This window comes from Budorcas taxicolor, chromosome 7 (genome assembly GCF_023091745.1).
Source record: "Budorcas taxicolor isolate Tak-1 chromosome 7, Takin1.1, whole genome shotgun sequence".
Classification (NCBI taxonomy): domain Eukaryota; kingdom Metazoa; phylum Chordata; class Mammalia; order Artiodactyla; family Bovidae; genus Budorcas; species Budorcas taxicolor.
Genome location: NC_068916.1, coordinates 30,815,985 through 30,837,970, shown reverse-complemented (window position 1 = coordinate 30,837,970; position 21,986 = coordinate 30,815,985). Strand labels below are relative to the sequence as shown.

The window sequence follows — 21,986 nt, the reverse complement described above, 5'->3', positions numbered from 1 at the left end:
GGGCAGAAATGCTTGCTTATGATTTGGATGATAGCATAAATTTTCAGAAAAGTTGCAGCATCCTCATATGATGGGTGGAAATAGACGTGGTCCTTTGTAAGCCTGACCTCAGTTCTCACAATCACCTGTTCCAGAATTATCAGGGAAGACCTAGCGCTTTTGTTTGACCTCAAGGTTCACCGTGAGCCAACAGTGAACTAGAGCTTCCAAAAAGATTTAGAAGAATATGGGTCAAAGATAAGGAATCTTACACTAAGATCAAGGGAAGTCAGGATTCCACTGGGTCTTAGTGGATGGGTCTTATCAGCAATGCAGGATTCTGAGTGGGTGCTGATAGAGGTGAGTGCAGAAGCCACAGGTTTGCCCTGCAGGCTCAACCACCTCTGCTGATGGGAGAAAAGTCCCTTCTCCCTTGTGGAGATGGATGGATGTGGTCAGTAGTTACACTCCTGTGGGGTCATCTTTTTCCCTCTCTGTCCACCAAGTCTCCCTCCCCCATGCTGATACAGAAACAGCTGTGAAAGTGACTAGAGGTTAATAATGATATTAATAGATAACATTCTTATTTGAGTTCTTGCTAAATGTGAGATAATATAGTAAATTATTGACACTGATAATCACATTTAACCCTGACAACAAACCTATGTGAAAGGTACCATTATAAGCTTCATGTTATAGATGGGAAAATTGAGGTTTATAAAGGTTAAATAATTTGCCCCAAATCACGGAGTGCTACCCAAGCCCAGCAGAGAACCATAGAAAACATAGGATTCAAACCCAGGCAGTTTGATTCAAGGGTCAGAAGTCGTAACCATTGTGTTATCCTGCAAAGCTGGTGGGTGAAATAAAAATATTATTGTTGGAGAAGGAAATGGCAACCCACTCCAGTATTCTTGCCTGGAGAATCCCATGAATGGAGGAGTCTGGAGGGCTACAGTCCATGGGGTCACAAAGAGTTGGACATGACTGAGCATGCACGCACTATTTCATGTAACCATTATATAAGACAGAATCTGTTAGAATGAAAGGTGGCTTATGATGTTTAAATGGGAAAAAAATTACAAAAAGTAGGTATGATATGATGACTCAGAGTCTTTTCTGTCCTCTGTTATTTCCTTGTTTTCTGTCATGAACATGGTTAATTCTTCAAGTAAGAAAAAGGTCTTTATAAAATGATGAGAAATTGTGTTTCTAAAATCTCATAGAAGCACAAAAAGAAATCTACAATAAAAACATGTATATGAATAATTCCTACCAAAAAATATTATCGTCATTTCTGCATATATGGGCTAAACAGGGTTTCTTTTATGAGTTGAAATCTATCTTTTATACTTATTATATGAGAAAATCTGTGTTGAGTTTTAAACTACCTCAATTGTAGATTTTGGAGACATAATCCATTCACTAACTGGGGAATGGCCATATTTTCTTAAGTCCTGGATTCTATATTTTAGGTGAATAGTGACAAACTATATTTTAACCAGAAGGTGGGTCTTCTGAAGGACAGCTAGAGGAGCTAGAGAAGTTTCAATCTGGAAGGGGAAGACTTGAAAATGCAGCCAAGTTTTCTCATACTAGAATGGAAAACCATAAGCCCTGATATGGGCTCAAGACCGCAGAATAAACTTCCTAGGTAATCAGATCCTGTCTCCTGACATTAGATCATATTCACGATTAGATGATTCCCAAATGTATATCTCTGGCCAAAACCTCTCCCTAAGCCCCAAACGTGTAAATTCAGTCCACTCAGCATCTCTACTTAATGTCTATCTTTTTCATTCCAATTCCAAAGAAAGGCAATGCCAAAGAATGATCAAACTACCGCACAACTGCACTCATCTCACACGCTAGTAAAGTAATGCTCAAAATTCTCCAAGCCAGGCTTCAGCAATACGTGAACCGTGAACTTCCTGATGTTCAAGCTGGTTTTAGAAAAGGCAGAGGAACCAGAGATCAAATTGCCAACATCCGCTGGATCATGGAAAAAGCAAGAGAGTTCCAGAAAAACATCTATTTCTGCTTTATTGACTATGCCAAAGTCTTTGACTGTGTGGATCCCAATAAACTGTGGAAAATTCTGAAAGAGATGGGAATACCAGACCACCTGACCTGCCTCTTGAGAAATCTGTATGCAGGTCAGGAAGCAACAGTTAGAACTGGACATGGAACAATAGACTGGTTCCAAATAGGAAAAGGAGTGTGTCAAGGCTGTATATTGTCACCCTGCTTATTTAACTTCTATGCAGAGTACATCATGAGAAATGCTGGACTGGAAGAAACACAAGCTGGAATCAATATTGCTGGGAGAAATATCAATAACCTCAGATATGCAGATGACACCACCCTTATGGCAGAAGGTGAAGAGGAACTAAAAAGCCTCTTGATGAAAGTGAAAGTGGAGAGTGAAAAAGTTGGCTTAAAGCTCAGCATTCAGAAAACAAAGATCGTGGCATCCGGTCCCATCACTTCCTGGGAAATAGATGGGGAAACAGTGGCAGACTTTATTTTTGGGGGCTCCAAAATCACTGCAGATGGTGATTGCAGCCATGAAATTAAAAGATGCTTACTCCTTGGAAGAAAAAGTTATGACCAACCTAGATAGTATATTGAAAAGCAGAGACATTACTTTGCCGACTAAGGTCCGTCTAGTCAAGGCTATGGTTTTTCCAGTGGTCATGTATGGATGTGAGAGTTGGACTGTGAAGGAAGCTGAGCACCGAAGAATTTATGTGTTTGAACTGTGGTGTTGGAGAAGACTCTTGAGAGTCCCTTGGATTGCAAGGAGATCCAACCAGTCCATTCCGAAATAGATCAGCCCTGGGATTTCTTTGGAAGGAATGATGCTAAAGCTGATGCTCCAGTACTTTGGCCACCTCATGTGAAGAGTTGACTCATTGGAAAAGATTCTGATGCTGGGAGGGATTAGGGGCAGGAGGAGAAGGGGATGACAGAGGATGAGATGGCTGGACGGCATCACTGACTCAATGGACGTGAGTCTGAGTGAACTCTGGGAGTTGGTGATGGACAGGGAGGCCTGGCGTGCTGCGATTCATGGGATCGCAAAGAGTCGGACACGACTGAGCGACTGAACTGAACTGAACATGTATCTCAAACTTAATGCAACAGTGCAGAGCTCCTGTTTGCACCCGCCCCCTGCCCCCGACCCCCGACGGTCTTCCCAGCTCGGTTACTGGCACCACCATTCTTCAGGTTGCTCAGATTCCCAAACCTCACCATTATATTTATTTCCATTTCTTTCTTTCTTTTTTTTTTAAAGAAATTCCACATCTAATTATGATAGCCTGTCCTTTGTTTCTATTTCTCCTCACCTCTCTCCACTACTATTCAGACCTTATCTCTGACTTTTCTCCCTCCTCATCACTTTAGGCACATAACCCTGTCAAACATTTAATCTTCCACCTGCCGGGACCATCCTGCCCCCACACCCAGATATTCTCACTTCCTCTTGGTCTGTGATAAAAGAAATAGTAGATCTCCCAAAATGTCTGCACCCTAATCTCCAGAACCTGTGAATATGTTTCCTGGTATACAGAAGAGACTTAATGGAGGTGGTGAACGTTATGGACCTTGAGATCACAGAGACAATTTAGCTTATCTGGATAGGATCAATATAATCCCATGAGTCTCTCGCTTAAAAAGAAGGGGAAGCAGAAAAGCAGGTCACAGAAGCAGGACATGAGGGTCTTGATCTCCTGTTGCTGGCTTTGAAGACTGAGAAAGGAGATCATGAACCAAGGAGTACAGGTGCCTTCCAGAAGCTGCAAGCTTTGCCCTTAACTGAGGGTCAGCAAGAAAATGAAGACCAAGTCTTAGAACCACAAGGAAACAGAAATGTTTTCTCCCAGTGAACCACCAAAAGGAACCCAGCCCTGCCAATACCATGATTTTAGCCCAGTGAGTTATTGTTGCTCAGTCGCTAAGTCATGTCCAATTCTTTCTGACCCCATGGATTGTAACCCACCAGGCTCCTCTGTCCTCCAGTGTATCCCAGAGTTAACTCAAATTCATGTCCATCGAGTCAGTGATGCTATCTAACTGTCTCATCCTTTGCCACCCTTTTCTCCTTTTGCCTTCATTCTTTCCCAGCATCAAGTGGCCAGAGTATTGGAGCTTTGCATCAGGTGCCCAAAGTATTGGAGCTTCAGCGTCAGCATCAATCCTTTCAATGAATATTCAGGGTTGATTTCCTTTAGGATTGACTGGTTTGACCTCCTTGCAGTCCAAGGGACTCTCAAGAGTCTTCTCCAGCACCACTATTTGAAAGCATTAGTTCTTTAGTGCTCAGCCTTCTTTATGGTTCGACTCTCACATCCGTACATGACTACTGGGAAAACAATAGCTTTGACTATATGGACCTTTGTCGGCAAAGTGATGTCTCTGCTTTTTAATATGCTGTATAGGTTTGTCATAGCTTTCCTTCCAAGGAGCAAGCATCTTTTGGTTTCACAGCTACAGTCACCACCTGCAGTGATCTTGGAGCTGAAGAAAATGAAATCTCACTGCTTCCATTTTTCTCCTTCTATTTAGCATGAAGTAATGGGACCAGATGCCATGATCTTAGTTTTCTTTGAATGTTGAGTTTTAAGCCAGCTTTTTTACTCTCCTCTTTCCCCTTCATCAAGAGGCTCTTTAGTTCTTCGCTTTCTGCCGTTAGAGTGGTATCATCTGCATCAGTTCAGTTCAGTTCAGTTTAGTCACTCAGTTGTGTCTGACTTTTTGTGGCCCCATTACATGACTACTGGAAAAAACATAGCTTTGACTAGATGCACCTTTGTTGGCAAAGTGATGTCTTTGCTTCATAGCAATTTTTAAAATTTTTAATTGGGGGATAATTGCATTACAGTGTTCATAGTTAGAAATTTTTCATTCCATTTCAGAGCATCTTACAAAGCACCAAGACATTTATTATTTGACAAACTAATACAGTAGGTATCATTTCATCTTCTGTATTTTATTAGTGAAGATACTGTGGCTCAAAGAAACTTAGAGATTTGCCCAAGTTAGGAAGTAGTGCAGATAAAATTTATTTATCTATTTTCCTTCTTTCAAAGCAGGTCATAAAATAAAATAATAAGGTTCACGTAGCATCTATCTTCCAGAATGCTTAATTGTTTAACTTAATATGCTTTATAAAATTTATTGCCATAACAATTCAGGTAAGCAAAGAACTAGCAGCTTTCACATTTTATAGAAAATCTAAGTTAAAGTTATATGATATTGAAACTAATGAAAAACTATGTTACCCAATCAATATGTATGACCTGATGTATCTGAGTGCATTTTTTCCCTCATCCTGAATTGATTGATTGGGTTTGTGTCATAGATGTGGCTGAAGAGGAAAAGAAAAATGAAGACTTTTCATAATCAAGTAATCAGTCAGGGAGCTGCAGCTAAAATTAGTCAGCAGTAGGGTTTACACTGAAAACCTGTAATTCTGTAAATATTAATAAATGCAAGAGAATCTTTCCTTTATAACCAGAGAGATGTAAAACAAAAACATTTAGCAGAGGTTATGTCATTTTTAGGTTATCTGAAGTGCTTCATATACACAGAAAAAATGTCAACACATCATAAACATGTAAAAGGAAAAATAAAATGTCTAATACCTTCTAGAACCAGAAGTTAGTTGAAAAGTTACTAATTTATTTTAAGCAATGTTACTGTAAGTATTAATAATATAACTGAATCTCTATTTCTTGGTGTCTTGGAAAATCTCTGTGTCCCTCCTAATCTCTTAGAAATATGAACTGAGTTGATTCCACTCCTGTATTAAACTCTACTCCATTTTCACTGTGTATATGATTTTAATTTCACAATTAAAATCAACATTATGACTTTATATTTGTTACTGTGTAACTTGAACAACTTTCATTCACCAACTTTTAAGCAGCATGCTTTGACTGTCGGTTATGTAAGATGAAAAGACGTGGACCCCGTTTACTTCCTTTACATCCCGTTCCTTCCCCAGTCATCTCTCATTTTCTGCTAGTTATGCCATTACTTTCTACACAAAAAAATATTTGCAGTCTGTTCTGTAAAAATAATTGTCTTCTCTGTTGTACAGATTGATTCTAAAAGCTGAGTACAATAATTAATGTTCCCATATGATAATTATATATGTGTGTGTACATTTATTTATGTTTTCACCATGTAATCAAGTTTTTGGAATTGTAAAGAAGGAAAGGTAGCCTTATATATTGTTAACCTGTACTGCTCATTGGAGAATGTTTCAAGCTTTCCTTCAGATGGACAATCTTGTTCAGGTTTTTTTTTTTTTTTAAGATGCGGACCATTTTTAAAGGCTTTATTGAATTTGACACAATATTTTTTGTCTTATGGTTTGGTTTTTTGCTGTGAAGCATGTAAGATCTTAGCTCCCCAACCAGGCTAACCCTCACCCCCAGCACTGGAAGGTGAAGTCTTAATCTCCGGACCACCAGGGAAGTCCTGATACTCTTAATTCTCTGAACTGTTTCAGGTCATGTTGCATTTATTTTGCTTTATATGTGGAACTGTACATTGTATACAGTTTTGTTTAGTTGGTTTTCTTGAAATTCTTTAGCACTTTTTTTTTCGTAACAGAGAAAGGTGAATGCTTTGATGTTATCACTAAAACCTCATTAATGAAAATAGGTTATTAATCATACCCATTTTTTTCTTGAAAGCATTCTTCTTGGAACCCTTTGGCTTCTTACTCTAATTTGAATACTTTTTAGGCTGCATAATTCGTATTTTAGGATTCCCCAATACCCGCGTATTGTTTCTAGATTTCCACTGTTTCTTGGCTGCTTTTTTGAATTCCTTTTTTGAAAAAATCTTCAAAGAGAATTTCATAGACATAAACATAGTTCATAAAGTATTCTCTCTCCCGCATGTCTGAGACAAGCACCTTCCCATCTTCCTGGTGGAAAATGTGCCTAGTATACATATGTATATATATAAAGAAAAGTCATTTTGAAGCTGATAGTGTATCTTTATGTGTATTCTTAGTATAATGCTTTAGTATATCCTTATTATAATGCATTAGTGATCCAAACTACTTGGAAGACTGGACTTAAAACTTTAATTTCATTTAGAGTTTCCATCTTTATTTGTAAGGCACCTAAAAGTTATTTATTAGACACTGTTAGGTACGAAAACTTTTCTTTTGTTGAAACTAAATGACTATGAAAGATATGAGCTTCTGAAGACAGAGATCATTCAACCTAGAACATAAGTTAAGTCCTTCTTTAGCTTAAGTTTATTTATTTATTTTTTTTTTAGGTACATTCCTGAAAAAACTAGGTGTAAACCAAATTATAAAATATTTTATCATTGATTTACAGTTTAACTTCAGAGATGTTGTTGAATTGGGGGGGGAAAAAAACTGACTCTAACATGTAGTCAAAACCGCACTTACAGATTGAAATCTCTTTAAAGGCATATTTATTTTTCTTTTCAATTGGAAGTCTAAGGACTTAATAATGTTCTTAGGACTGTGGCCAGTATAGTCAGTTGAACAGTATAGTTCTGTTTTTTAAACAAACTTAAATGAAAATCCTAATATGTTTATTTAGTTACATGAAGCTTCCCTTGCTTTATACAGAGGAATTTCTAGAAATCTCTGAAGGCAAGGATATCTCCAAAAGTAGGGGGCTAGACGGATAGGTCAGGTCTCTATGTGATTTTATGTAAGACAGTTGGAATGGAAACTTATGCTACTATAAACCCTGGGCAAAATATTCCCAATTCTTTCTCATTTCCTCATCATGCTGCCAAAGTGACTGGTAGCCAGTGTTGGTCAGGATGAGCCAGGCATTCCATATCCTTTTGGTGGCAGGGTAACTTAGTACAATTGAGGGGGGTGAATTTGGTAAAATTTTTGGTAATTTATCTTCTGTATATATGTGTGTGAGTTCATACACAGGAACAAGAATGAGATGTGTATGTCTATACAGGTACATTAATCATTAACATATAAATAAAATATATGTAGGTATATGTAGACATAAATAAATATATATGTACATATTTATATAAATAAATGTATATAAACATATTAAAAATATACAGTGAAAAATACTCCAGTAACTTAATATTCACCTTGATTAGGGTCCTCATTAAATAAAGTATGGTAACAACATACATGGTAGTACTATGTAGCCATTAAAGAAGGAAGTATGTCAAAATGTGCTCATTAATGAAGGTGTCTATGTATTAAGTAAATAAAGTAAAAAATAAAAGTAGTAGAAAAAACAAAAGTAGTAGAACTGTATGCTCTAGCTACAGCTGTATTAAGAAAATAACATTTTATATGTACATAAAGAGCTTATATGAGTATAGACAATTTCTGAAAGGAAACAAGTCACTTAAATGGATCCAAATAAAAAAACTTAATATGGTTTTATCCAAGTCTCTTATGTATTAAACATGCTTTCAGTTTATCTCCTTTGGACTTTTGAACAGTCTTCCTTGTAAGCATATACTTCTGTAGCAAAACCATACACACTGAGTTTGGGGACGGCAATGTAAGGAGACTGACTGGGGAGGCGGTATGGACACAGATCCTGGCAGAAGGATTTTTTTCTATTCTGCAGAATTGTATGCTTTCTACATAGATCAGTGTTTGAGAGGAGCACAGGCTGTAGTTAGGGGTGAATTCCTCACGCCAGCATCACCACCTCCCTCTCTGCCAAGGGTCCTAGGTTCCTGCAGAGCCGCCTTGAGAAGAGACTGTATGGAAGGCATTGTTCCCACTCCAGAGTATTTCCCCCAGTGAACAGGGCTATAAGGGAGTCTGTTCATTGGGAATCAGTATTGTGCAGTGGTTAAGAAGGCAGATTCAGGAACCGAATCACTGAGTTCAAAATGTAGCTACCATAGGCAAGATACTTAACCCGTGCCTCAGTTTCCTTGCCAGTAAAATGAGGATCACACTACCTATCCTGTGGCGGGTTGTTGTGAAAATTAAATGAGTAATTGTCATAATAAAGGAGCTTGGAGCAGTGCCTGCATATAAGAATTATAAAAGTCTTTGTTATTGTTGTTGTTATTATTGGCCTTACTATTTGGGAAAAATTCCTAAACACTTTAAAAATAATGATTAAAAGTTTAACACTAAATCATACGTTGATTTTATATATGCCACTTTACATAGAACATGTTTACATAACCGAAATATATATTCATTGACTCACTCTTACAAGGTTGGTTATTTATAGAAACATTTGAAAAATTTGCTCTCAGACTTATCTTTCTTTTCTATGTGATGTCTCTGTTTTCTGGCAGCTTTTCAGGTTTTCTTTCTTACTGGTTTTAAAAATCAGATTATGTTTTGCCTTGGGTTTTTTCCCCCTGTTTCTTGTACTTGGGTCCATTGGTCATCTTGGACTTACAAGTTTATAGTTTCTATCAAATTGGGGAAATTCTTGATCAACATTTCTTCAAACATATTCGTCTTTCTCTCCAACCTCTCCCCCCACATCTCACTTCTCCTATGAGTACTCTAATTATACATGCACTTTGATGTTTAAAGTTGTCCCATGGTTCACGAATGCTTTGTTGATTTAAGTTGCTACTGCTGGATTTTTAACTTTACTTACCTTTTCTTACCTGCTGCTAATCTCCTCCAGTATATGTATATTTTTATTCACAGACATTTTTTACTCTTCAGTAGGACCCAGGCCTGTTATCTAAGTCTTGCTTATATCTTCCATGCCTCCACTTGACACAGTCAACCTTTCTTCTAGATTCTTGAACACAAGAAATTTTCTTATAGCAAGTTAATGCTTTACTAATTTTATCATCTGTGTCATTTTTGGACTAGTTTCTATTTACTGTTTTTTCTTTTCATTATGGGTTGAAGTTTCTTGCTTCTTTTGGATTAAATGCCAGGCTTTGTACATTTTGTCTTGTTGGGTACTGAACGTTTTTATGCTCTCAAAAATATTCTTGAACTTTGCTCTGGCAAGTGGTTAAGTTACTCAGAAACAGTTTACTCTCTCCAGGTCTTGCTTTTCAGGTTTGTTACTCGGGATTAGAAAAGCTTTTAGTTTACAGTTACTTTAGCTCTCCTGCTGAGACAGGACCCCCTCTGAGCTCTCTAACGAGTGCTTCCCGAATTAGGAGGTTTTCTACCTTGGCATTTGGGAGCAAGCGCTGTGCCCAGGTGTGTGTGAGTGCTGAGCACTGGGGTCTCTAATCTCTTCCTGTCCTTGGGTGGTTTGCCCAGTCCCATGTGCTGATGAGGATTCAGCTGAATGCTGGAGGGAGACCTCTGGCAAGTCACAGAAATTCCCTTCACCTGTGGTCACTCCTCTCCAAAACTGCGCCCCAGAAATCGCCATGGCTTCCTGTCACTCTCTCCTCCCTGTCCCTAATTCAGGCCACCTTGTGGCCTGGGGTAATCTTAGGAATCACTGTTTCCCATCTCTCGGTGTCATTCATTTCCTCATGTCCAGTGTCTTCATCAAGAGCCAGTTCTCCCACTTATTTTGTCCAATTGTATAATTGTTTCTCCTTCTCTGGAAACTCCAGGCCGAGTTTCAACTGGGTCGGTTATTGGACACTGTTACCCGATCTTGGCCAGAAGTGGAAATCACCCTGCTCTAGGCTTTACCTTAAATATGGGGATGAGGCGGGTAGGGGGAGAACAGAAACAAACAATGCTTGTCTACCCAGTCTGAAATTCCAGAGGCAGCCACATTCAACTCCTGCATACGCTTTTTCCTGGTATTTCCTGTCAGATTTTGTACCCCTAGTGGCCTCTGTTCAGAGAGACCTCTTCTTACCAGTGTCTAAAACAGCACCCTTGTCCAGCTCTGGGTTTCCCTGCTGTATCCTTCACTGCGCTTTTGTGTCTCGACTTCACCGTGGTTTTTTATCTGTTCATGATCTGCCTTCCTCACTGGATCCTATAAAGGAGGTGTGCTCCGTGAAGTCTGGGCTCTTGTTTGTCTTGTTCTCTGCTGAATCCTCAGAGCCTCAAACAACTCGTGGGCACATTGTAGTCCTTCAGTAAATATCTATTAAATAACTGAAAGAATGAAGGCCAGATACCGTGCATTCATTCCAAACATCATCTGGGCTGCCCCCACCTTCGAGGTAGATAACAGCCACTAGGAGTTTGCCAGGAAAGGCAAGAGGGAAAATGTTTTCCTGGCAGCAGGGACAACGTGTGTCAGAAACTATTAAGAAAAAAAAATAAGTCTGCTATGGAATTTAGGAACATAAGATTTATTAAATGGACTCCATTTCTTGTTTCATATTGTCATGGAAATTTTGATTAAGAAACTTCCTTTCTAAGGTGTTTTCCCATTTAAAAGAAAAACGTCTTAACAGTATTAGGTATATTGTGCATTTAAGAAATAGCAACCTAATAATAATATTAGAATTAAAATTTATCACATACTTTTCTCTATGTGTCTATGTGTGTTACCGACATCCCAGCCCCTCCTCCCCAAAATGAAATTGAGTGATTGTGTGAAGTAACTGTGGAACTTGGTAATGAAGCCATCTGGTCGATTGAAGGGGTGACATTCCATGAGGCAGCTGCTGTGTAATGTGTCTTATCTGTGGCCTTCAGGAGGGAGCACCTGAGGGGCAACCTAGTAAGCTGAACCTTTCTGAGTCTTCAACTTTCTCCTTCTATGGGTTCTTCAGCAAACGTGCCAATTAAAGTGGTGGTTTTTGTGATGAAGCCTCAAGTAACTGAACTCAGAACGTAACTTCCTCTATTTCTTACAGTTCTGCAGATGGAAAGTACTTTCATTGCTCCCACATTGTCCTGATTTAAATTTGAGACCTGACACTAAAAAGGAGACTCTGATTTCTATTAACCAAGCCCCTGAGTTGAAGCTGTGCTTCTTTTGTTTGCTTTTCTCAGGGTGATTTTCTCATTGTATTCCTGGCTTTGAAGGGTCTTTGAAGAAGATGGATTTACTTTAGTGAACTAGTAAACAAATTTTTTTTCTAAAAAATAATACAGATATATCTTAGAATCTGAAGCATATGCATATGTTTTTTGAAGAAAATATTTTCACTAATTCAGCAAAGAAAAAGTATTTTTTAGAGGGATTTCTTGAGGAAAAAAGAACAGGGGCTGAGGTGTACATAACACACATAGACACATAGAGAAAAGTATGTGATAAATTTTAATTCTAATTGGTTAAATTGATAAAAAATTTCACACTTATTTAATAAAAGTAGGTTTCTTAAACTGAGTCATGGGACAGAAGATTTTGTTTCTAATTGGAAGAAGTACAAAAATATGAACACGTTTTGTTTGATGACATAATTTCTGGCTTTCCAAAACAGTCATATTTACATGTAAGGCAGAAATTTAGACCCATAGAGAGGTATTTTCATAATGAAGCTGTGTGATCTTGTATCTCATATGCTTAAATAGGGGTAGCTTAATGTGTTTAACACTCTTTAGTGTCCCATGACCTCATAGTTTTGTTTCCTTCAGAAGGGCAATTGAAATGGGAAACCAGACTTACTAGGTCGTGGAACAATTCTCCTTCATCTAGGTGATGACAGACTTTCCCTCAGCAAAGCAGACGGAACCAAAGACAAACTCTTGGAAACACAGAGCATCTGCTCCTCAGCTCCTGCCGAGCGTCCTTCCCCCACCTACCTTAGTGCTGTGTTCTCACGAGCATTTCACCATATTCCTCATCCCTTGTCCCCAGTCTTGACCCGTGACCTAAGAATCAAGAAAGTGTCATGTTAGTGCTTACTAATTAGTGCACCCAGAGAGCCTTTTCATCTGGCCTTTCAACCTCCTGAAGGTGGGAGCACAAGCTGTCACTCGTATCATGCAGGGAAAACGAACCTTTAGTACATTTTCCCCATTTTGCAAACAGCAGAGTAAGCCCAGCTGAGACTGGAGATGAATATGCAGGTTAGAACGAAATTAACCTAAAATGTACTACTGTTTGCCTCATTGTCTTAAAGATGACACAGCACTGCCGTCATTGAAATACCCATAATGAGCTGTGATTCTTGACAGACTGTTTCTGTGGTATCATGCTTGTATTTTGATGCCATCATATGCATTTAGTGAAATAATTTTAGGAGAGGAGTGTTCTCTGATTAAAAAGTTAAGGAGCATTTTAAGGCATTTAAGTTGCCGCTATTTTTAAACACGTATGCGGGGTTGCTGTCATTTGTTAGTGAGCATTTGGCTCCAGGGCTCATTAATCAGTGCTGTTGGGCCAGGGTCTCCTGAGCCTTCTGGGTTTTGGGGGATCAGCTACTGTAATTAAAGGGATGAAATATATCATGGTCACAAACTTACCACATCAGACAATTGAAGGTTTGGAACTGGTGGAATTAATCTTTTTTTATTTTTTTCCTTTAGGTGTTTAAGATAGAAGTTCTAATGAATGGAAGAAAACATTTTGTTGAAAAAAGGTACAGCGAATTTCATGCCCTGCACAAAAAGGTAACTTCTCCCCCAGCTCTTCTCTACAGGGCAGATGGTATAACATTAAGACCGCTTTCTGTGGTTCTTAGAGCTTTAACAGTTCTGAGAACAGTATAATTTCTTTTATCATGAAGTAGATTTCCTTTTAAAATGAATTGTTCAGTCCTTTCAAAGGTATGCTTTCTGAGTAGGTGGATTTTCCATTAAGATCTTTTGCATAAATATATGTGTGATGGCAAACTGGAGTGTACTATGCTGGGTGTTGTAGGTTCAGAAAGAATAAGACCCAAATCCTATTTTATCCATAAAATATACTTAAAGCTTTACAAAAACAGATGATTATTTTACAGAAATAAATTTATCAAAATCAACTTATACTCAAATATATCTGAAAAAGATGACATCTATGTCTCCTGTATTCAAGGACTGTTTGGGGATCATGTAAAGTCGGCTCAAGGCTTTCTTTTGAATTATCAAGGCCATGTTACAAGACTGGTTTTTCAGTTCTCAGAACCATTTCGTTAAAGTCTTTGAGAAAAGAAATAAGAATGCAAAAGGAATAGCTGAGGTTTTGGAAAAATGATTAGTGAAAAGTAGAAGAGAGCATACTTTTTTTCTATCAAATTTTAATATTTCACAGGTTATAGATTATTATTAAAGTGTTAAAATACCTTAATAACTAGAAATATCTCATGATATTGCCCAGGAAATCACCACATATGAGCTAACACAGTTTTAGCATTTTTCTTTCATATACATACATATTCATATCTTTGTATATGTATATGTGTGTGTGTATATATACTTCCTGTATATTAATATGTATTATTATATACGTACACATATATGAAATGTGTGGCACAGTTCAATTTCTTCAAGGTAAGAAATTAGATGGGGAGAAAAAAGCTGGATGGAAAGATAGTATGTTCAGAAATAATCTATGCTTTTATTTTGTTATTTTTAATTTATTTAATTACATTTATTATACATTTTGCTATGTTTAATCTATGCTTTTAATTTCATTAAGGACAACTTAAATTTTTCTGGGAAATATCAGTGCATGAATGATGTGGTAGTGGGCTTACTCTGTATTAAAAGCTGTGTAGCATTTCTTTTGTAGCATTTTAAAACTTAAAATTTTTATTTTACAATCAGAGTATTGAGTAAAAACTTGAAACAGATTATACTGGGAAGTGAGTAAGCCTTTTTCCCCCTTGTCTGAGGTTATCTGTACACTTTTCCATTAGGATAGCAAGGGATAATTAACACTGAATTTTCTACTTAAAGTTGTGTTACATCCAGGTTTACTTCCGCAAGAAACAGCACAGGTGAAGCACAGACTTAGGCTGGGCATTGCCAGCCGACTTTACAAAAAGCTCCCCCACCCATGGGCCTCACAGAGAAACAAACGTGGAGTCTGGGCTTCACTTCCTTTTTAAGGAATTCTGGTTTTCTTTGCTTGTTTATTGAGGAAACAGATTCTAGAGAGATTTCTGCTGGGGACCTTATGAAATCTGTCCATACAATGAAATTAAAACCTGAACTCCCCCTCCCCGGCCTCTGCTGCAGTAGTCTGGACTCGGCAGCCTGTCACATGCAAGCCTCATTCCTACCCTGCCAGGTCTCCATGACCCCAGCACAGCCCAGCTGTCCCCCAAGATACTTGGGGGCCAACTCCACCCGAGGCACAGCTGGGTGACTGCCAATTAGGCCCGCCCTGAGCAAGAGGCTGCCCACGCTGCTTATCAGTGGAGGCTCGCTCATGCTCTCTTCTCTATTAAGATTTCTTTTCTTCTACAGAAGAAGACCCTCTCCCCAGTGATTATAGGCAAGGTCTTAGATTCTCAGAGTCAGAAGAAATTCCTAGATTTCCTAGGATGCTTCTCTCAACTTCTGTAGTTCTGTTAATAATTTGAGCTATTCTTAAAATTATATCATCAAGATGATCAGGATTAAGAGAAAATAGAAATTCTCAAATCTCTCAGTTTTGCATGTTTTTAGCAGCCTCGTTAAAACGTGATTACAGGGATTTGGAGAAAAAAATAACATTGTGCGGCAGAGTTTTAGTGGAGAGACACTGAATCGTATGTATTATAGAGCAGTAAGTGGCTGTTAGAAGTCCTCTTTATTTGTCCCATTGTAATTGTATTAGATTTGGCAAAAAAGTAACTAAAAAGCAATGAAGTGCAAATAAAGACAGGGTGTAAAAATAAATATAAATCTGTAATCCTGACTGTAAAGTTGTTTGTTAAGGAGGATTGACATGGGCAAAAAATCAGAATACACAAGCTTTACTGATTATTGCTGCCATGGTGTACAATTTTATCCTTTTATTAGAATTTTGGTACTCCAGTTTCCATGTTTGAATTTTGTTGGGTGCTTTGAATGTTCTGTTTTTACATAAAATATTTTCTCTTTAAATCAATTATCATTATTTTTTTGAATATTCAATTATTTCTGCAGTGGATGCACTTTGCTCTGTTGCCAGTGTCCTGGTTTCTCTTACACTGTACATTGCATTTCTCACTTATTAAAAGTTTTTAGCCAATGTTCCCAAATTAATTCTAAAATCATATATGAACTATTAATAAGTGCTTTGTACCTTTAAAATAATAGATGCATGGTTCATATCCATTTGCCACAAACACAACAATGCCTCCTGACTTACTGTCAGGCCCATTTAGAGACAAACTAAAACCATTACTCATTCGATAGTTTATCTAATTATCTGAAGATTATTATTATACTTCTCTCAAGCTCATAATTTTGTATAATTATTATTATCCTTCTCTCAAAACATTCTCATCCTCTACACTTTTCTTAGGATTTCTTTCTAATTTTTTGAAAAAGTCAGGAGGTTGTTTTTTTTTTCCTTTACTATGTGCTCTATTTTCCTCCCGTCAAGTAAGCTGAGTTTTTTTTAGATAATAAAGCTAAGTCTTGCAGAAAGTTTGGAGGTGGGGGAAATAACCCATTGTTACTCACATATGTTTCTATTGTGCTGCTATAATTACTGTTTTCCTTTCTTCCTTGTCTTGCAGTTTTTTAATTTAATTTAATTTTTATTTGGAGGATAATTATTTACTTTATTGTGTTGGCTTCTGCCATTCATCCGCATGAATCACCCATAGGTATACATATGTCCCCTCCCTCTGGAACCTCCCTCCCACCTCATTCCCCATCCCACCCCTCTAGCTTGTTTCAGAGCACCAGCTTTGGGTTCTCTGTGTCATACAGCAAATTCCCACTAGCTATCTACTTTACATACGGTAAAGAATGTGTTTAAATGCTACTCTCTCGAATTATCCCATCTCTCCCACCCCCACTTTCCCCAAAAGTCTGTTCTGTATGTCTGCATCTCCATTGCTGCCCTGTAATTAGGGTCATCAGTACCATCTTTCTAGATTCCATATGTAAGCATTAATATATAATATTTGTCTATCTCTAACTTCACTTTGTGTAATAGGCTTTAGGTCATCCATCTCATTAGAACCAACTCAAATGCATTCCTTTTTATAGCTGAGTAATATTCCATTGTATATTTATACCACAACTTCTTTACGCATTCATCTGTCAGTGGACATCTAGGTTGCTTACAAGTCCTAGCTATTGTACGTCGTGCTGCAGTGAACTTTGAGGTATACGTGTCTTTTTCAGTTATGGCTTCCTCAGGGTATATGCCTAGTATTGAGATTGCTGGGTCATATGGTCATTTTATTCCTAGTTTTTTAAGGAATCTCCATACTGTTCTCCATTTCTTGCATTTTCTAATGGAACAAATGCTACTGGGTTGCAGGATTCCCTCATGGTGATAATATGGTATAAAAACTAAGTGTAGAATTTCTGGTGGCAGAATGTTCCTGAACCTGCCTTTACCTTGGAGCAAGCTGAGTGCCTCCATTTCCCTAGTTTTAATATGGGAACAATGAACGTGCTAACTGCATAGGATTGTTTTACAGACTAAATGAAATCGTGTGCATCACAGGGTCAACTTCTGATGATTGATATTCTTCATTACATATAGTTTTGTTTTCTTTTTCCCCCATATCCAGGACAGTTTCAAGCTAGATTACAAAAGGAGCATTCTCTGTCAAAGAGTATGACTATTTTTACAGCTTTGGTTATGTATTGCCAAATTATTTTTTTACAAAATGATTTTAGCTGGTTTATAATGCAACCAGCAAGCATGGAATTACCTCATCAGCTTTGACTATTAGCACCCCCACCATGATATTTGTTTACTTAGAAAGCAATGTGTATTGCCTTGTTGCTGTTTTAATTGGTATTTCTTACGTTTATGATTGTAGTCCCTCTTTTTGGAATTCCATTTATGTGCTTACCCATTTATCTGCTAGGGCCTCCGTTGTTTTTGCTTGTTAATTTGCATAGCCTATTAATAAAATATTAGTCACTTGATGAAACTACTTTTCATGATGGACTTTTTTATTTTGTCTATAATGTTTTAAATTATAAAAGTTTAACATTTTTATTATCTCAAATATATGTCTATTTTCACTCTTTCAGATTTTATGTAAGATTGGTTTTTCTTCCAGCACTCTGGAAGAATTCGATTTCACTTTCTTTTAATTTTTCTTGACTGGTTATTTTTTTAAACTATGAATTTTGGATGACTTGAATCCAAACAAATGTTTATTAGATTGCAGATTCCTGGGCACCACCAGGCATGCTGAATTGAATCTCTGTGATGGAGCCCAGAAATCTGCATGTTAAACCACCATCCCAGATGACCTTCATGCTCACTGAAGCTCGAGAATTCCTATTGTGTGGTTCCATTTTTAAAGGTATCTCTTAGACATAACCCTCCCTACACATACTAAAGCCACAAGCTTTGAAACCTTGAAAGTCTTTCCTACCTTTCTCTTCTCTTTCACTTCCAGAGTGTCAACAAGCCTATTGATTCATTCTTCCAAACTTCTGTAATATGTGCCATTTAATTTTTCATTTTCTGCTCTTATCATCTCAATTCAGTGTCTTGCTACTTCATGTATTTATTTAACTGTTTCAGATCCTTTTCTTTTTATTCTTCCTTTGGTACAGATAATCTTTCTAAAGCACTATTTTCATCTTCATTTTTTAGCTCAAAAACATTGAAATGGGCCTGTATTATCTACCAACTCGATGAAATCCATGTTGACTTTCAAAACCAGAAATCTTAAACTGTGCGTTAGTTTTCTGTTGTACCAAATGATCACAAAGTTAGTGGCTTAAGACATTTGTTATTTCACTTTGAATGTGTCAGTAGGGGTATGTTCGTTCTGGGGGGCTCTAGAAGAGAATCCGTTTCCGTGCCGTTTCCGTGCCGTTTCCAGCTTCTAGAGGCTGTCACTGTTCATGGCCTTCGCCTGTCTTCAGAGTCGGAAAGCACATCCTCTGTTTCCGCCGTCACGTCTCATGTCATCACGTCTCCTCTCTGGCCTAGACACTTCTGCCTCCCCCTTGAGATCACATCGGGCCCACCTGGATGTGCTTGGTTGCCCAGTCGTGTCTGACTCTTTGCAACCCCATGGACTGTAGCCCTCCAGGCTCCTCTGTGCATGGGATTCTCCAGGCAAGAACACTGGAGTGGGCAGCCATTCCCTTCTTCGGGGCTCTTCCTGACCCAAGGGTTGAACCTGCATCTCCTGCAGTGACAGGTAGATTCTTTACCTGCTGAGCCACCAGGGAAGCCCAATCTTCCCATCTATAAGTACTTGTTTTAATCACACCTGTAAGGTAATATATTTAGAGGTTCCAAGGATTAGGACATGGACATCTTTGGGAAGACCAGGATTCTGTCTACCATATACCCCTTTACTGGCCAGCTGTATTTCTCACTGCTTCTCCTAAGAAAATGCTAATGGCAGCCAAGCCAGTCTTCCCCATCAACCCAGTATATGAAGATCACTGCCTCTCTGACTTTGCCATACTGCTTTCTCTCTGTGTTCTCATCTGTTTAAATAAAACTGAAACATTGCAGGTTCTTCTTCAAGGTGAGTTTCTTTTATTCCTGAATCTCTCTATCCTTGGAATGCCTTTCCCTTTTAGAGTAGAGATTTCTACTTAAGAACGGCTATGAGAGAATTTAAACTTTTTTGTTGTGTTAGTCGCTCAGTCATGTCTGATTCTTTGTGACCCCATGGACTATAACCTACCAGGATCGTCTGTCCATGGAATTCTCTAGGAAGGAATACTAGAGTGGGTAGCCATTCCTTTCTCCAGGAGATCTCTCTGACCCAGGGATTGAACCCAGGTCTCCTGCAGTGCAAACAGATTCTTTACTATCTGAGCCACCAGGGACGTCCCAATTAAAATTTAGTTATCCCTAAGTTTTATCTAACTAGAAGATACATTTAAAAAACTAGGAACTGTGTCCTTAACTGGACTATCCAGGTGATCATTTTATATTGCATAGAGATATCCAGTCAGTACTGGGAACTAACACAGTGTTTGTAGGTGAATTATACTTCAAACACAAACTCATAGAAAAGAAGTCAAATCTGTGGTTACCAGAGGTGGGGGTGGGTGGGGGGTCGGGGAGTGTGTTGGGGGAAGTAGAATTGGATTAAGGTAGTCAAAAGAAGCAAACTTCCAGTTATAAAATAAACAAGTACTAGGGATATAATGTACATCATGATAAATATAATCAACACTACTGTACATTATATATGAATATTGTTAAGAGATTAAATCCTAAGAGTTCCATCACAAGGAAAAATATTTTTTTATTTCTTTAATTTTATATCTATATGAGATGATAGATAGGCACTGAACTTATTGTGGCAACCAATGTATGTAAGTAAAATCATCGTACTGTACACCTTAAACTTACATAGTGCTATGTGTCACTAAAATCTCAAAACTAAAAGGAAAAAAATGAATGAATAAATAAAAATAGGAACCATGTCTTTTGTATATTCCTCACTGTCTGTTAGTGTTGGGCACATATTAGGCATTAACTGACTGCAAGGAGATCCAACCAGTCCATTCTGAAGGCGATCAGCCCTGGGATTTCTTTGGAAGGAATGATGCTAAAGCTGAAACTCCAGTACTTTGGCCACCTCATGCGAAGAGTTGACTCATTGGAAAAGACTCTGGGAGGGATTGGGGGCAGGAGGAGAAGGGGACGACCAAGGATGAGATGGCTGGATGGCATCACTGATTCGATGAACATGAATCTGAGTGAACTCTGGGAGTTGGTTATGGACAGGGAGGCCTGGTGTGCGGCAATTCATGGGGTCGCGAAGAGTCGGACACAACTGAGCAAATGAACTGAACTGAAGTATTTGACAAATGAGATATTTGGAGAACAGTATGCATTTTTATGAATTACTAGAGGAATATTTGGTCAACAAGAACAGTTTTTATTGTGGGAGTTTAGTTTATGGTAAGTCTAACCACTTCCCTGGTAGCTCAGACGGTAAAGCATCTGCCTACAATGCGGGAGACCCAGGTTTGATCCCAGGAAGATCTGCTGGAGAAGGAAATGGCAACCCACTCCAGCACTTTTGCCTGGAAAATCCCATGGACGGAGAAGCCTGGCAGGCTACAGTCCATGGATTCACAAAGAGTCGGACACGACTGAGCAAGCTCCTTTTGCTTTCACTTAACCCCAGGTTACACTTGCCCCTGTTCTGAAGGTCTGCTAGTCCTGGGTGGGAAAGCATGACCACCACACTGAAACCAAAACAGACCCCCACCCTGTTCTCTGGTCACTCTTAGCATGTGCGTGCTCGGTTGCTCAGTCGTGTCCGACTCTTAGTGACCCCGTGGACTGTAGCCCTCCAGGCTCCTCTGTCCATGGGATTTCCCAGGCAAGAATACTGGGGTGGGTTGCCATGCCCTCCTCCAGGGGATCTTCCTGACCCAGGGATCGAACCCACATCTCCGGCATGGCAGGTGGATTCTTTACCACTGTGCCCCCTGGGAAGGTACACTCTTAGCATAATATCTTAAAACAAAAGTTGCAGGCTTCTCTCCTTATGGCTCAGACCCAGGCTCTGACAGGGTAAGACAAGAGCCTTCTCCACACTCCCCCCAGCCCAGGCTCTGCCCCTCTGCAGCCAAGGTGTTTGCACTATCAGTCTTGGGTCCTTGAAAGCAGCTCTGCCTTCCTTGGCCCGAATCCTCGGTGTGGAGAGAAAACATCCCCACCTGGCAAACTGCTAGGCACAGTTCACGTGGCCTTCCCAGCTGTTTCCTGTCCATTGGCAACCAGCCTTTTATTCACAAAGGTTTCCAGGAAGCCTGGTGCTGGTCCCTTCCTAAATGAACAAGTTTCTTGTGCCTGCCTACTTTTGGCTTGGGTAGACTGTTGCCTTCTCATGTTCAATTTAACAAAGTCCATGATTCAAAAGAACCAAAAAACTGCTGTATGGGGTTAAACTGGGGGTATAGCACCCTGTGAACTGTCCTTCAAGGGAACCCTGAGAAGATAGGATGACAACATGGAGTGAAAGACTGAATGCCCACCCCCTACCCACTGTGAAATGTTCCCCACCTCTTTCTCTAACCTCTTTTTCCTTTTTCATCATTTCATCCCCATGCTTGGGGAAAGTAT

General features: G+C 38.8%; 1 protein-coding gene across 1 annotated transcript in view; it reads left to right on the top strand.

Annotated features, from left to right (window-relative positions):
* The window catches only part of SNX24 (sorting nexin 24), a 171,382-nt gene that overhangs the window by 85,241 nt on the left and 64,155 nt on the right, over positions 1–21,986 (top strand). The window contains exon 2 of the mRNA XM_052643813.1: positions 13,364–13,447. Coding sequence (XP_052499773.1) covers positions 13,364–13,447 — 84 coding nt within the window. The remainder of the gene's footprint in view (positions 1–13,363; positions 13,448–21,986) is intronic.